This window comes from Apodemus sylvaticus, chromosome 12 (genome assembly GCF_947179515.1).
Source record: "Apodemus sylvaticus chromosome 12, mApoSyl1.1, whole genome shotgun sequence".
Taxonomy (NCBI): Eukaryota; Metazoa; Chordata; class Mammalia; order Rodentia; family Muridae; genus Apodemus; species Apodemus sylvaticus.
In genome coordinates, this window is record NC_067483.1 from 70120782 (window position 1) to 70138276 (window position 17495).

General features: G+C 38.6%; 1 protein-coding gene across 11 annotated transcripts in view; it reads right to left on the reverse strand.

Moving 5' to 3' along the window:
- Positions 1–17495, reverse strand: part of Prrc2c (proline rich coiled-coil 2C) — a 66086-nt gene that overhangs the window by 29363 nt on the left and 19228 nt on the right. For 10 of the 11 annotated variants that reach the window (XR_007980545.1, XM_052201174.1, XM_052201167.1 and 7 more), the window contains exons 4-16: positions 17244–17353; positions 16366–16491; positions 15205–15425; positions 12469–12551; positions 11645–11778; positions 11458–11545; positions 10470–10611; positions 9526–9579; positions 6415–6982; positions 5522–5679; positions 4885–5137; positions 3827–4034; positions 893–3136 (exon numbers count right to left, since the gene is read on the reverse strand). Coding sequence is in view for 10 of the 11 variants with exons in the window: in XM_052201174.1 (XP_052057134.1) it covers positions 893–3136; positions 3827–4034; positions 4885–5137; positions 5522–5679; positions 6415–6982; positions 9526–9579; positions 10470–10611; positions 11458–11545; positions 11645–11778; positions 12469–12551; positions 15205–15425; positions 16366–16491; positions 17244–17353 (4389 nt within the window). In the remaining variant the exon portion in view is untranslated. The remainder of the gene's footprint in view (positions 1–892; positions 3137–3826; positions 4035–4884; positions 5138–5521; positions 5680–6414; positions 6983–9525; positions 9580–10469; positions 10612–11457; positions 11546–11644; positions 11779–12468; positions 12552–15204; positions 15426–16365; positions 16492–17243; positions 17354–17495) is intronic. The other variant, XM_052201169.1, reaches the window with a different exon arrangement.

The following is a 17495-nucleotide window of genomic DNA, read 5'->3' on the forward strand; positions in this document are numbered from 1 at the left end:
TGGGCACTGGGAATCAAACCCAGATCCTCTGGAAGAGCTACCAGTGCTCTTAGCCCCTCATAGGCCTCATCACCTCATGAATGATCATGGTATACTATGTGCTACAATATCCTGTACTCTTATAAAATATATAAAGCTTCCATCTTCTACAATAAACATGTCAAAGATCTGAGTGGAGCCAATTTACTTAATACTGAAACCAATATTAACATTATAACCAACATTTTAATATTAAAAGAGCAACCTTAGCACACTTTATTAAAATTTCTTTTTTCTTTTTCTTTTTGGGAAACAGAGTCTCTTCTCCCAGGTTGTCTTTGAACCATCTAGTCAAGGATAACCTTGAACTTCTGACTGACCTGCCCGCCACCTTCCCAAGCACTGAGATGACTTGTAAGCACCTTGCCTAGTTTTCTGCAGTGCTAGGTAAACACTTCCACCAATTGAGCTACTCCACCTTCAGACACCAGGTTTTAAAAAAATTAGTTAATACCCATTGCCAGAGGACTCATGCTGGCCACTAGAGCCTAGTAGACAGGCAGGGATTAGCTTTCTGGGACTAATATAACTCCAGAAGGGAATATAATTTATGACAACTCACCAAGGATTTCTGAGCTAACAGCAGAGTGCCGGAGTTACGTATCTCAAAACACACCTGAATAACTTAAGGACGCAGAGCTACTCGGCAGCACAAGAGCACTTACTAAACACAGAAACTGGACTTTCATTTCTGGGTATACAAGTACTTCTAAAGCTCTATGCAGTATTTCCAAGAAAACCCTTTTAGAAGAAGTGTCTTAGCCTAAGGGGAGGACAGGGTCTTTTTTATCTAGCCTGGCACCTTGTGTATCTTCTCTCAAGGTATGTTTTAAATCTAAACTACAGTACTCACCCTCTCTTTCCACTTTTTGATGGTGGGCCATTTCTTCTTTCATTCCTAGGACCTGAAAAATTCCTTCCTGATTTGGGCGGGCCACTGTTACCACGTCGACTCTGGCGATCAACCCCAGGTCTCTGACTAGAAAAACTTCTCTTTGCTAGTTCTCTTTTTGGAGGCAAAGCACTTTCCCCAGCCTTCACAATCGCTTGGGAACCCAGATCAGCGTTTTTTTTCTCATCCCTCTCTCGCCTCTCATTAAAATCACTGCTTTCAGAGGCTGTTTCCCACTCTTCGTTTGCCTGATCTGAAGAGTTCTGATTAGACAAATCTGGTGTCTTATTTCCAGAAACATCTGCGGGTGGATTAACTGGTTCTTGAACACTATTAACTGTGCCATTTGTGGGTACCAAGACCTCATTTGTCTTTGAAGCAGCCTCTCTCTCTCTCAGACGTCTAAATCGAGGAGGCTTATCTTGCCTTGGTGGTCGGGTAGGACGCTGTCTTCGGGGCCTCTCTCTAGCTGGGTCAAATTTTCGTTCAAATTTGGGAGGTCGTTTATCTGCAGGTATTGGTATAAACTGCTCGTGTCTTCTTGGTGGCTCCCCATCTTCAGGTTTAGGAGGGTCTGCCTGCCTTGTGTTCCACTGATTGTCTCGATAAGCAGGCCTTCTTAAGGTAGCAGGACGTGATGGCCGGCCTCCAGGATCCCTTCCACCTCGTCTGAATGTTCCTCCTCTGCCACGCCTTGTAGGCTCCCCTTTGGGAAGGAAACCTGGCTTGGCTTTATCCTCGTCTCTTACATAAGGCTTCTCTAATGCCCTATTTTCTATTCGGACATGGTTTTCAGGTTTAAAAGAAGTCTGGGGCTTGACAGGTTTTTTGTTTTCAGACCGTTCTTCTCTTTTGGGAAGTTTCCCTTTGCTTAAACTATCCTTGTCACTTGCGCTTTCATGAACTTCACTGTCTGTGTCAGTCTCAGAACCCCTCTGTCGCCTTCTTTTGGGAACAACCTCAAAATCAGAACTCTCACTTCGTGTTTCGCTTTCTTCTCGTTGTCTGAGAGGTCCTGAAGGCACATGTTCTGGTCTTGGTTTACTGTCTCTATACTGAGGATAATCACGAGTGTGCCCTCTACCACCTCTGCCACGACCCCCGTAAGAGCCTCTATAACTTCGACCTCTGGAGTAATACTCGCCTCTGCCTCGGCCTCTGTATCCCTGGTCTGGAAACCAATCCCGATCTCTAGCTTCTTTCCAATAGGTCCTAGTTGGCAGAGGTGCTTCTTTTTTAACTGCTGGTCTAGAATCTGGACGAGGTCTTTCTACTCCGACATCTTTGTTAATGACTTTCTCAGGTGGTTTTTCTTCCTTGACCGTAGGTGCTGCAACACTCTGTTGGTTTACAGTTTTAACTACAGGCTCTACCTGGACACTCCCGACAGGTTCCAAAGGTTTCTCATCTTGAGATGGCTTCTGAGTCAGAGCTGATGTTGCTGTTGATGGTGGTTTCTCTGGTTCTGGCTGTACCGGTGGTGAAACCAACGGCTGCAGCTGAGCTGGTGCTGGAGGTGGTAGAGGAAGAGGAAGATCTTTCTTTTCTGGTTTTTCTGCTTTAACAGCTTTTTCAGTGACCTTCTCAACTTTTTCACCTTCTTTCTCCTTCCTCTGTTCCCGCTCTTCTTTCATATCTCTAAGTACAGGCTTTTTAATGGGACCTGATCTTCTCACAGGCCTGTCATTACCTTCTTCTCTTCTGTTGGAGCTTGGTCTTGGACCCCACCGAGTTTCTGATTTAGATTTATAGATTTTCTCTGGTTTAGGCCCTTCAGAAGATCGCAGAAAGCCATCTTTCCTTGGCTTCTCCTCTGGCTTTTCTACAGTTTCTTTGGAATCAATACATCGGTTGGCAACCTTAGGTATGCTGACAGATGGCTCATTTCTTTGTTCCTCTGCATTCTGAGCATGACTGGATCCATGGGAAACACTTCTTTTTCGGACAGGTTGACTTTCTAGTGCTGAGATCCGCTCTTCTGTAGGAGTAGGCAAGCTCTTTTGATCAATTGCATCAAAACAAGTAGACTGATTATTTGTATCAACATGGTGAGGTTTTACATCTTCCACTGATCGGCTTAAAAACTTTTGTCCTTCTGTTTCAGTTGAGTCTCTAGCAACATCTGTTTTTGAATGCGTTTCCAACTGACTATGTTCTACAGGATAAGCAGCAGTCACATGCTCATGGTCCACTGCAGTTTCAGGCCTGTGATGAGAAGTCAAAGGTATTACCAACAAAACAACCTTATCCATGTGTATGCAAACCCTCCACTGCACCATTACTCCCACCACACAGTCCCCAAAATATAAAATAATGAATCCTAAGTATAAAGAGCATTATTATTCCCCAATTAAAAAAAAAAAAACTTAGCAAAGGGAAGAACATAGAATGTCTATATCATTGAGTCAATGAAGAAAAGATGACAATGTTACTCAGGGAAAATAAGAAAAGATAATTGTGAAACACCCAGATAAGAGTTTTGCTGGTAGCAAAGGCACCAACTGTATCAAGGGTGCAAATATAATAACTAACCTCATTCACGGAGAATATAGAATGAGGATTGCTAGAGGGCTTAGGGCAATCAGAAACATGGAGATGCTATTCTAAATAATGGGGTAAAGTTTCAGTCACACAATATGAAGCTCTGTATCTGCAACTGCAGACAGTTAAGTATATGGACTTGTATATTTAACTAATGGAAGCTAAAACCTCAAACAAGAAATGTTTATATAAGAACTTCTAATGCACCAATTAGTATAACTAACATATTAGATCAAGTCTATCTGGCTTAATGGTGAACACCTTTGTCCATGGGTGATACTGTTGGCACCCAGAATGATCTTCAGGGATGCAATATTCTCCTTATCTTTGTTAATGATTTAAATAACTTATTACCGTGCACCCCCAGTTTCTTCAGCAGATTTGGGAGTAGCTGCCTGCTGAGGCTCAGCATGATAGGGATCTGACCCCCACATCATCCGAGGTTCAGAAAGTGAAAGTCCGTGATCTCTTGTAGACCGAGCTATATGCTCAAACGATTCAGAGGTATTAGGCGACCCTTCCATCTGGTCTCTTCTGATTAATGGCTTAGGAGGAATCATTCCTGTAAGAAAAGTTCACACAAGAGAATTAGTTAAGGTAAAAGAAACAAAACCACGATAAAAATGTACAAAATGAGTGCTAAAAAAAAAAAATCAAAAGGGGAAAACACAATAGGAGCCCACTTTATTTTAAAAGAAAAAATATGCATATCAAAAACAGCTAACAGAAAAACAGAGATCAGAATCATACCAACAAGGCTAAGTTCTGGGAAAAATTACTTCTTATAGCAAATTTTATTAATCTTTGGTGCTAAAATAGGTAACTGCATTACATAATGAGATTTACAAACCGACTAACTGCCCCTTCTAGACAGCCCTAAGTTCTGAGCCTCCTGGGCCCTGAGATTACAGGCACTGCCACTAGGCCTTGAATGAGTTGTAATTTGTGAATAGCTTTTTAATCACTCCTAGACCTTCGACAATATCATTCTGATGATAGATTATCTGGCTTAATTCTAAATGGATCCCCAAAAGAGCTGGATTATTTACTTTTGGCTAACCTATGAAGACATTCAAGTTGTTATGAAAATAATAGGAAACTATAAATATATGAAGATAAAATTTAAATGTTGAAATATTTAGCAAAATGAGAATACTAATAACAGATTTTAGCAAGAATAAATGCCATCTCAAAAATTTAAATTTCTAAAACAAAAAGAGCTAGTAAACAGCTGACACAAATGTCTATATTAAAAGCTCTAACTTCCTGATAAAGACCTAGAGGTACTATTTTAAGTTTTTACTAGATTTCTGCTACTGAGGGAATTATAAAAAAAAGAAGAGGACAGGCCAAGGCAACCTTAAAAACTGCACGTAGTCCCACCATCCCTCCCTCTCTCCCTCCCGGCGCACCAGGATGAATGGGTGGGATGTCCATTGCAGGCCTTCCTGACATCATCCGAGGATCCATGTAGGACTGCATCATGAGCCACCTTGGGTCAAAACCCATAGAAGCCAGATGTTGAGGGTGGGGCTGCATTGGCTGGTAAAGGGGCCTGTGTGGTGGAGGGACTGAACCATTAGATGGCTGTGAAGGCACAGTTTGTGAAAGTACGCCTTGCTGCTGCTGCTGTTGCTGCTGCCACTGCTGCTGTTTCATCTGTTCCTGGAAAACCAAAATCACACTTACTGACATTTCTATTCTATAATCAATTAATCATATTTGAAAACAATGGCGCTTTGGGCTATTTAAAGATAAAAACAATTAACACAGAGTTGGTAAAAGACCAAACAAGTTACAGTACTTTCTTATAATTTACGTAAGCATCTCATCATTTCCTAGAAGTAGAAGATATGTCTATTAGTAAAGCTTAAGATAAAAAAGGCATTGCAGAGAAAGTCAACTTCAACTCAAGTACTGCAAAGAAAAAAAGGAATTAAGTCAGTTTTTATGCTTTATTTATTTTGTTCTATATTGTATTATCAGATACTGAACAATAAGTACTTCCAATCCCAAATGAGGTAAACTATTTTCTGGTTTTAGTATTACCTGCTGCCGCTGAAATCGTGGTGGCAATGATTTCTGAAACTGTTTGAAATAGCCAGGTCGGGGCTGAGACCCTGATTCAGGTTCTGCTTCTTGTACCACTTGTAAGGTCTCCTTTTCACTGCGATTGCTGTCCTGTCTAGTGAAAACTGGTTCTTCTTCTGCTCAAAAAAATAGTAAAAGATAATCCTATCAACCATGTTGATAAAGAAGAAAAAGGGTCTCCACAGTTCTCCAAACCACCATTTTGTAACCCAATAAGGAAACCACCAATAACAGATCACTGGATTATCAACAGATTGTTTTAAAGCTGGACTCTAAAGAGACCACAGATCCAAATTCTTCATTTACATACAAATGTATTTACTTGACAAAAACTTAAGGTTCTAATACTTCCATTTATTTCGATAAATATTAATGTTAACACTCAGTACCTACATGATATGATCTATATGTGGGTAGGGTGAGGACCAAGTGATCTATGTATATTTTAAAAAAGCAAATTATGTTCAGCACATGCCTTTAACCCCAGCACCTCAGGAGATATAGGAGATAGATTTTTGAGTTTGAGGCCAATCTGGTCTACAGAGCAATTTCAGGCCAGCCAGAACTACAGGCAAAGACCTGTTAAAACAAAACAAAACAAAAAAACAAAAAGAAAAAAGAAAAAGAAAACCTCAGAGTGATTACTAGTTATGCTGAAACAAATTTATTTGTAATCGGGATAAGAATTCCCTCTAAACCTTAGTCATAACTGTTTTTATCCTGAGGAAAACTAGTTCCATCTATTCTAGAGGATGACAAGTCACAAGTAAATATATATGCCTTCACTTTCCACCATTAACAAATTAAAGAGAATCCATAAGTAACTATGAAATGTGGGCGGGGCACCATACCTTTCTTGGAGTTTTCACTTTCTTTGCTTTCTGTTGCAGGCTCCACAGCAGGCTCTTGGGGTTCCACTTTTCCCTCTCTGTCCTGTTCCTTCAGCTCGCTCTCCTTTTCCTGTTCTCTCAACCTCTGTAGCTCCTGTTCCTTTTCTCTCTGTTGTTCTAACTCTTTCTCTTGCTGTCTTGCCCTCTCCATTTCTCTCTGCTTTTCCTGCTCTTTTTCAAGTTCCTGCTGCCTCTCTCGTTCCTGTTCTTTTTCTTTTTCAAGTTCTTTCTCTCGCTCCCGCTCCTTCTCTCTCTCTCTTTCTCTAAGTTCCTCTGGAGATGGTTGCTTTTCTATGATCCCGAGCTTCTCATCCAGCTGTTTCAATTTCTCTGCACACGCAGCCTTCCTCTGTTCCTCCATCCTTCGCTCTTCCTCCTCACGGCGTTTACGAGCACGCTCCACTGCTGCAGATATTTCAGACTGTTGTTTTCGTCTTTGCTTCCATATTTCATCATTATCAGGTACTGGAGGTTTGGAGGGAAAGGGGCCTTGTCTTCCAGGGATCTGTCGATCTGGAGGTGGGGGGTGCTGAAGAAGATAGCAGATGAAGACAAGAACTTGGTATTTGAAATAATTTGTGTTACATCTCTCTGTGTGTGCATGTGCACACGTGGAGGTCAGAGAACAATTTGTGCGAGTCAGCTCTCTTATTATCCCATTCTATGGACTCTCCAGAGTGAACTTGGGTTGTCAAGCTTGGCAGCAAGCAACCTTAACATCCAAGCCATCAACAACCTGGTAACTTTCTGTTACTGATATTGTGTGCCATAAATATGGAGAGATGGGAAGAGGGGCCAAAAAGAAGGAAAAAGAAAAAAGAAATTCTGTCAAAGCATAAACAAGATAATGAAAAGAGAAAGGGCCAGCAAGATGGTGATGGAGGGCAGAAGGAACCTGCTGTCAACTGGACAACCTGAGTTTATTCCAGGCGCCACACTGCAGAAAGAGAGAACTAACTTCCCAAACTTGACTCTTAGTAAGTCTAGACAATGTACTAAATTAGGAAGGCGAACATTAACTGGGGCAACAAATACTGAATGAAGAAATACCCATTCATTGTGTTAGGCATCATTGCTCACTCAGCTTATACTAGGGTAAAATGTAGAGATAACAGAAATTTAAGTGTATGCTTTAGTAGTAGCCTACAGACAAACTGCCTTAGAAGGAGAATTCCTCATGGAGAAAAATCAAGGCCCAAATATACAAAATGACAGCCCATATGTACCAAGGAGATGAACAAGGAAGAAGTGAAGTAAGAAGCAAGGAACAAGATGGCTGCTAGAGAAACTGCCTTGAAGGAAATTTCAAAACTAAGTCTGGGAAGAGAGATTTACACCTTATCCAGAATACAATGATGATTTAGAGGTTCATCATGTGAGTGGCATTATTTTCATTAACATTTTCAAATGATGACTAAAAGTTAAACAACACTGCTGGAAACTGCAAAAATAAGAGAAAAAGCACACAAAGTGCTAAATCATAAAGAATAAAAATAAAAAAAGATTTTCAACAAAGAGAAATGAAAACTTACCAGGATAAACAGGATAAAGAAATACTTAGATTCATATATAGAATTTCAAAAAAAAAGAAAAGAAAAGAAAGAAAGAAAAGCATAGTGAAATCAAATAGCAGTGAAAAAGTAAATGTATACCATGGCCTATAATTTCATGGCTTCATCTATAGCTCAGAAAAGAGCTGAAAGGATAGAAGTGACTTCACATGAGGATGGTATCCACAGAAAACTTCTCTGCATCACATCACTCCTGCTCCTACCATGACCTCCACATACCTTAATCCTAACACTGGTTTTCCTGTGCTAGAATTTCCCTGACGCAGACGAATTGCTCGTGACATTCTCTTTGGCTCTCTGCAATACTTTGGAGACAATTTTGTGGTGGCTTACACCATTTCACTGCCATATAGTATTCCATTATAGGTTCAAGAAACAATGACAGATGTGTATCCTGGGATATAAAGGCACACACCTGCATATTTTCATTCCTCTTGAATAAACAGGTGGCAGTGACCTTCCCAATTATGTTTCCTTAACAAGAAACTGCCAAGCTGCCTTCCTACACTGTTCAAGTGTGCATGCTATCCTATATGCTATTACTATAGGGTAATGATGGGTACAAAAAAAAGAATATTACCATGATTTAAATTTACATTACATGGTTATTAGATAATAGCACAGTTATTGAACATACTGAATACCTTTCCATGTACTTACTGACCACTCATATTTTTTCTTTGTGAATGTGTGTATGATTTTTATATACATGAACGTGGTCATAACATATCTACACACACAAGTGTATAGAAGTGAGAAAACAACCTCAGATGTTATTCTTTCAAGTGTCACTGTTGCTTATTACTGTGCACACCACAAACATCTATGGAGTCTCCTGAATGTGGATATTCATAGCCTCATGCTTGTACAGTTTACGCACTGGGCTATCTCCCTAGACCACATTCACATATTTTTCTTTGTGAAGCTAAAAATCATTTTTACTGAGCTATGTGCTTTATTATTATTGTGTTTTTTCTTAATATAATCTAGTACATATTCCTTGTTAGATTAATATTTGAAAATCTAATTTATTAGAAGAGGCAATGGATGTATATATGTGTTCATACAACACTCATGGGAGTGGTGGTAAACTTAAGACTTATCCAGATAAGTGTAACTTATTAAAAGAATTTTGCTATGATGGAGAACAAAGAAATAGAGCAGATGATGGAAGAGAATGAAGAGCAGGGCACAGTGTTCTGTAGACAGTAAATGGCACGACTGCCTGCCTTTAGGGCACAAGTAAAAAAAGGGCCACTCTTACAGCAAGGGCTGCAGGAAGGACGACTACAAGTGTGAACGTGGCAGCCATTAGCTGTGTGCCTCTTTCCCTAGTGAAGAGATGAGCAATGTGCTTGTTAGAGAAGAATGATGAACTAGAAGGAAAAAAAAGCCACAGAGTGAACAGTGTACAATTGGTTAATGAAAATCATCCCAACAAAAGAAAACAAATAAAAGCCAAATACAGTATAGTATACATCAACACTTATTTAAAATCTACCTGTTGTGCAAGCAATTTGGGAGGTGGTGGCAAGTGTGAAGATGGGCCACGTTCCTATAAAAACCAAGAAATTAAAAAAAAAAGATTTAAAAAAATTACCCTACACATTAATTACCACAGTGTACTAGTTTTCTCAATGAGCACAAAACTGTTCAACGTCGACCTATTAGGCCTCTCTTAATTCTAGAAAAAAGTTCATCAGTGACTGTAAAATTACACTTTACAGAACCACACTGCCATATCAGTATGGCAACAAGCAAACCTACAACACTGAAAAATTTCCTTTCTCTTTCAAAAACCGCCAGTTTGCTCCTTTTAGCTTACAAGTATATTTTTCCATTTGTTTTGTACAAACTCAAATACCACCTACATAATTACAGCCTCTTTCAGTTTATAATGTAGCTACTGCTATACTATCAACTCATGAGATCAAAATATATATTCCCCATATATGTCTATCCTTTTAACTATCTTTCCCAGAATAACCAGGTATTATGAGTCTCCATTTTCTTCCTGTTCAGATTTCTCTACAGTGTACTCTCCCCCACAAGTACCAAGGTGTCTAAGACATTCAGTCAATGGTGAAGCACCTTGGTTTATTCTGAGACAATATCCCTCTGACTTCATCTTCAGTTTGGGCTTAATAATTTAAGCAACCATATCAATAATTTCATTTAACAGGTAATAAAAACAGCAAAGAAATACCCCGTCCCAGTCAAGCAGTGTATCACATAGCTGACAGTTCAGCATCCAGAAGGAGAGGCAGGAGAATCTGAGTCCAGCTACAGACCTTATGTCAAAGAAACTAACCCAAAACTCCAACCAGCATTCCATGCCTGCCTGCAAACCATACAACCCCCTTTCTCAAGTCATCCAATTTTGATTCTAAGATTAACTCATCCAAAGCACTGGTAATGATAAGGATCTGTACAGGCCCAACAAACCTGATTAAATGGTGGCCCCTTCCCATAAGGACTTTTTGGGACTGGAGGCTGAGCAGGTATCTGAGAGGATGATTTAGTGATGGAAGCTTCATCTTCTTTTCGGTTTTCTGTGCTTTCAGGTGTTTTTGATGTTTGATCCTCACTGAAGAAACAAAATGGAGGAGAGGAAAGGAGAAAACAAATAGAAATTACATAACAAGCAAATGGATTTTCCTCTGTAAAGTCTTCCATATAATTTCAAGGGAAGAAAATGTATAAAGCAATCAATGACAGGTTTGTGACTTAGTGATGTTAATAGTGATCGTGTAATGTACACAATGTTTCTGTGGTGTCTTGGGGACTAGTTAGTTCACATTTTCAAAGTGTAACTAAAATAGCAATATAGCAGCTGCTCAAATTTGTGATATAAATGAATCTAATACACCATTTTCTCTTTTCTGTCCTCTCAAAATGTCACCTAAATATAAGTGATATTAAAATATTATTGACTGTATTCTAATTTACTCTGGTCCAGAAAAGATACATTAGTGTGTGTGTGTGTGTATGTATATGTATGTATGTATGTATGTATGTATGTATGTATACATAGATATAAAAAAACCAACATATCAAGTATCTCAAATATGATCAATTGTGAAACTATAGAATACTGTAATGCTACGTCTGAGAAAATTATAAATAAGGCATGTAAAAGCCCAATGTTTTTCCTATACACTAGCCCACATACTCCTTACTTGGACGCCCTTCAAGAAGTAATAGAGATAAAAAGCTCCATCCCCCCAAATTTCTACTGTCGCTTGCTAATAAGCTTTTAAGGAATAACAATTAGAAATAAAACAAGAACCTGAAGCAATTAAGTAATATAAGAAAAATGAAGAAATTCTATATTTTTTTAAAATAAAAAGTATGAACGAAGCATCTTTGCACCAACAGCTCATGTTCTATCAATCAAAATCATGCGATCAATAGCACATCTGTCACTGAGTACCTGCTGCTCTCCTTAGGACTAGTGCTCCCTTGCTCATCATCATCACTGAAATTCAACTGTTCTGTGTAATCTACTTCCATCTGAGCACCTGTTAAATGAAAGAAAATGTAGATGGAGCTCATAAACACACCACTAATTGTGTCAAATCAAACCCCAACCAGTTTAAAGTGCTTAGTGAATTGTTTACCTGCCCAACCTTCATCAGCTTCAGCGTCTAGGTTATCAAATTTATCGAGCTCCTTCAGTTCTGATGCACTAAGGATGGATGGGCGTTCAGGCTCAGAAGCCCAAGAAGGAGGAGGGCCTCTTCCTCGAAGGCCTCTAATTAATGGGAAGGCAGAGAAAAAAAGCACAGGTTTCAGTTGTATTGAGTTGAGAGTATTAAAACACTGGAATTTAGTTCATTTCAATTTGATATTAGTATTTTCTATAGCAAAATATACCATGGCAATGGCATGACTATAAAGAAATCATTAATATATAATTAGTAGTTTAAATAGTTCTTTTATTTTTCATTTCAAAATAAGTAATTAGAACCATTACTTAAAGGATTCTAAAACCCTCACATTAGGAAGAATGGAGAGATTAACATGGCAAGAAAAAGAAAAGTAATTATCATTGTTTTTTAGGATTGTAATTTCCTGTTTTCAAAAACTTGTGCCAATTACATTTTTAAAATACTGAACTATTATTTTAAGTTTTTTTGCTTTTGTTTTTTTTTTTTTTGAGTCAGGATCACTCTGTGTAGCTCTGGCTGTCCTGGAACTGCCTCTGTAGACCACGTTGGTCAGTTTTTAAACTCAAAGATCCTCCTACCTTTGCTTCCTGAATGCTGAGATTAAAGGCACGTGCCAAACCGCCTAGCTACTATTTTAGTTTTATCTTATAAGAGGTAAGCAATTAATACTTTTGAGAGTTAAAAACAAAACAAAACAAAACAAAAACAACCCTCAATGCTAAAAAAAAAAAATCTTAAGCACATATCCCTTGTAGGCTTTCTTTAAGTCTTACTTGTTTGTTTCTGATAAAGAAGGTGGGAACCTCATGGGACCATGTAGAGGAGGATAGGCCATCCTTGGGTACTGCTGAAACATCTGGATGAAAAAGAAAAAAGAAATTTAGTAACTTATGCAAATTCAGTTTGAAATTGTCTTAAAATATAAGAAAGTATGAATGATTGAAGCAAATAATATGAATATTTAAGTTTGTCTGCTACTATAGACTGCCACTCATCCTCACCAACAAACCATTTACACAACAGTGATTCCAGGAAGTCTTGTTTTTAAGGCAGGAATCTTGCTATGTAGCCTTGGTGGGGCTATAGTTTGCTCTAAAACAGCTGGTTGTGAACTTGGGATCTGACTATTTTAAAGACATGTGCCCTTACACCCCCACTTCCAGAAATCATAACACAACATAGAACTAGGACACTGAAGAACCTCCATGTTACATTAATATAATTTTAATTTATGTAATGACACAAAATGTAAAAAACACAAATTTGTAACACAACCAGAAAGACAATGTTGAAGAGGAACTCACTTCAGAGAACAGAAAGATGTTAAAAATGGCATAGAAAATGTGCTCATAGTCAAGTTTCAATACAGATGACATGAATTAAATGCTAAGAAAAACCAATCAAGGTCATTTCTGTGAAATCTCAGCTTTGAAAAGGTAAGCCTAAAAGTAGGTGGGGGACAGATTATGCAAATACTGGTAACTAAAGGATTCAACTGTGAGCTGGAGAGTCTCAACAAGTATTTCTTCATTTACAGACACATAAGCCTGAAAATAATTTGCTTCTGCTAAAAAATGTCTTACAAAAAACCAAAAATCTTTTTAGATAAGGAAATCACACTTTGAAAGGAAAATCTTTGTGTGACTGTACTGTCTAAAGGGGCCATTCCTACCACACAGGGCTGAAATGAAGTCAAATTAAACACCAGCTCAATGTCAAGTATTGAGGAAATCTGAAGGTATGGGGGGGAAGGGGGGAGGGGGCGCCCGGGGCGGGGGCACTGGCTGCATGGGTCTTTTGATTACATTAGCTCCTCCTTTAATTAATCAGACACATTAATTCTATGAGGTGTATGCTTAAAATTCAGAGTTTGTCATAACATTAATTGCAGAAACTATCTCTAAATACTCAGTATCTACTTGCAGTGTTAAGTGGTGATTGGTTTTGATACTTAGTAAAACACCTCTTCAGACAGAATCATCCTTCTGCTTTGATGTTCCTTCCAATATCCACACCTGAAAGCTCAAAAATCTAGAAGCACAATTTGAAAATTAGGCCCAAACTGACAGGTCAGTTTACAAAGTTTTCTTTACTTTTTTAAAAGTCATACTCTCATACTTCTTAGGATGTCATCCTCCAGCACTGTGAGGGAGTCACAGTCAGGGGCTCAGGCACAATGAACTCTAACCTGCCACCTTATTTCCTCTGCTTCTCTAGACCAGTTAAAACATGGCAGAGAGAAGGAACAAAGCACAAGCAACTTGAAACAAGTAAAACAAAGAAAAAAAAAAAAAGAGAGAAAATGCAATAGAGGTATCACGCAGGCAACAAGATCCCTAAGAAATATGAATCTATACTAACAATGACCTACTATTTAAGAATTCATTTTTTAAATTTTAGCCACGTTAATGGGGCTATGTACTTTCTCAGGTTTTCTCCTTTTAAAACACAAGCAAAAATATCCACGAAATATTGTATCCAGGATTGATTTAGTAACCTAAAATCAGGAAGAATGGGCATTTATTTCCCACGATTCTTCTGTAAAACTTAATTTAGGTAGGCCTATAAAGCATACTGGTAACCTCAGTACTCAATAGCCTGGGGTACGACTAATCTTGAAGCCTACTTCAACTACACACAGACCTTGTCTCATACAAACCAAAATGTAGATTTAAAAACTTAATTAGAATTCAAACAGCTCTTAACATTTAGGTTCTTTTCTTTTCTTTTGGCCATGAACTATCAGGCAATTTAGCAAACCCAATGAACTTATCATAAAAAAAGTTTTACTCCTGTGGGCACCGCTCACAGATCCTGGTCAATTTCTGTAATGAGATTGGGGGAGGGCTCTGTTTGGTTTTAACAAAATGGGCCATTAGCACATGGGTGTGGGACTCCACTCCGGAAGCTGAAGTGTGCTGGTTGTGTGCAATGACACAAAGCTTGTGTGCTATAATTCTGGCTAAAATGGATTTGCCTTAATTGTTGTAGACAATTCCTTGTTTTACTTCATGGATTCAGGTGAAGGAATCCGGGTGCAAAAGCACTGCCTCCATCTCATCTTCCCAGCCCACAAACTTAAATAAAATCTTATTTTCTTGAAAAAAAAAAAGTTTTAAATCTATAATCTAAAATACTCATTAATACAAAGAACTGTTATACCAAAATTATATTTCCACAATAATTAAAAGTTGTGATACTGCAATTAACATTTGTTCTTTTGTTTGTTTTGAGATAAGCTCTCACTATGTAGTCATGGCTGACCTCAAATTCATAGTGCTCAACCTGGCTCCTAAGCGCACGGACTTAATATGCTGTGAAAATGTGTGGTCTCTTAATGATAAAGCTACTTGTGCTACTGAGGCATGTGACTTGTTACCATACTATACTCACAGTTTAGCTTTAGTTAGATGCTAATGAGACCAAAGACCTACATCGTCCCCATTCCAATTCTCTTGAGTCCCAGAGTAGAACATGCTTTGTGCCTTGCCATGTTTAGCAATACTCACATAAGGAGGCATCATAGCTCTGTACTGAGAAGCAAGCGCTGGCTGCTGTCCATTCAGTTTGGCCTGAGGAGGACCACAAGCTATCCTCTTTTCCACCACTTTGAGAATATCATTTTGTTCTGATGTTATAGCCGCGCTTTCATCCTGGCCAAGTTGCTTTTCATCCTGATCAGAGGAAGGTGGCCCAGCAGACTTACCACCATCTCTCCAGCAAGCCACATCTGGTGTGGAGGACAAAAAGGATGAAGAAAGTATTAGTAACATAACAGAAACAGCAAGCTTAGCATATTTTAAGAAAATGTACAGTAAAGGAGTGGGGGAACCCAATGCGATGATCTGCTAAGCCTTGTAATACAGACTAGGGTCATGGATTGTGAAGCAGAAAGGTTAGTATATGTCAGGCAGCCATGACAACCATCAAAGGAGGGTTATCAGAACTTGTATAAAGCTTTCTATGATTCAAAAATCACTACTCTCACTGGTCTGTCAGGTATCTAGAGGGAAGATGGGTGAAGTTCTACAACTTAGAAAAGCTGACAGGTGTACCATTTACTTTTAGTCAACTCTTACTAGTTACATGGGACCTGATGAGCAGATTCACTGACATTATCTCAAAAATGTATTTCTATTTTTAGTTTGTGCTTTATAATGCACATAAAGTATCCTTCATTATCTAAAATATTCCCTCATTTGAGTCCAGAAAGCAAGGAATCACGGAATACAAAAATATGTTAAGGGGGGGGGAGCAGATCTTACACAGTGAGGAAATATGCTAAAAACAAAACAAACTTAATTATATATAAAAACTATGTATGGCTAGGCACAATAGCATATGCCTATAATCCCAGACCTTGAGAGGCTAAGGCAGATAGATGCATGTGAAGAGGAAGAGAATAGCGAAGGAACAGGGCAAAGATAAGGGCAAAAGGATCAAACATTATTTACAAAGAGGATACCTGGATACTTTATAAATTTTGACTTACTAAGTCAGATATAATGAAATTTCCAACAAGCTCTATAGTTACAGTGGTACTATTGTTAGCACCACAAAAATCCTGTGTTTTAAGTGAATACAACACTAGTCTCTAGAAAGCAGGCAAGTACACAAGAGCGCACAACATCTTAGGACATCTACGACAAACATGTAGAAAGCATTCTCACTTGGTGGGCGTAAGCTGGGTCCAGGTCCATAGGTCTCATCATTTGCTTCCTTTTCTTTTTTTTCCTGATCTCCAGCTGCCTGCAGACTGGGAAATTCCTGCTGAAATTGACTGTTCACTTGGATTCCTAAACATTTTTCAAAAACACATTAAGGTAACTTTTATAATGAAGATAATTCAAGCAACCCTCCAAGGATAGAGCTCTTGCTTCTGATAAATTAATTAGTCCACATTTTAATGATTGTTTATATCAATACAACTCATAAATTGTACCGAAGCCTTTGAAAAGTTAACGAACAGCCATAAGGAGACAAACCCTGAAAGAAACCTTCCAGATCTGCTGTAGGAGCTTTTGTTTCTCTTTCATTATGACTCCTATGATTGGTCTCTGCTAAAATCTTTTACCAACTAGCAGATAGTGGATTATTGAAATATACTTTGACCAAGTCCTGAACAAGGCTAAGATGTTTTCGTTTGATTTACTGCTTTGATTTACACTAAATAGCTAAGAGCAACTCACTATACATTAAAATGTGTCAATTTTTCGGAGTATTATAGCTACTGTGCTTTATGAACATTCTTTGTCACTTTCCAGAAATCCTAACAGGATTTCTGTAAAAGACATTTGGGATAATTAGGGAAAGGAATATAATATCAATATACAATGTATTTGTATTCACTGAAATGTTAGGGTGCAAGCCATGTCTGTTGAGCTGTGTCTTATTAATTCATACAAGTTCTTTAAAGGGCAGAGGCTAACTCAGAGACTCTCTTTAGATTAGATCACATATGACTTTTGGCAGTGCTGTCTACCTTTACCCTCTGCACGGCTGTTCAGTGACCACTGAACCTCCCCAGACCCCAGCTATGCCCACTTACCATCTCCGTGCCCACCTTGCTTGTTACTGGCCCATGACTTGGGAGCAGGTGCTACTTCCGGGGGAGCTGCAACCCCAGGTTTGGGCTGTGATGGTGACACTTCTGGTGCTCTTTAAAAAAATATTAATCCATTATTTCAGATATTACATGTTAAAAAAGTGTTTAAGTGCTGCTACGTTTGGCTATAAATTTATTAATACTTATAGATTACAGATGTATAATTATGTCTGCTTTCTCCCATTCATCTCTACC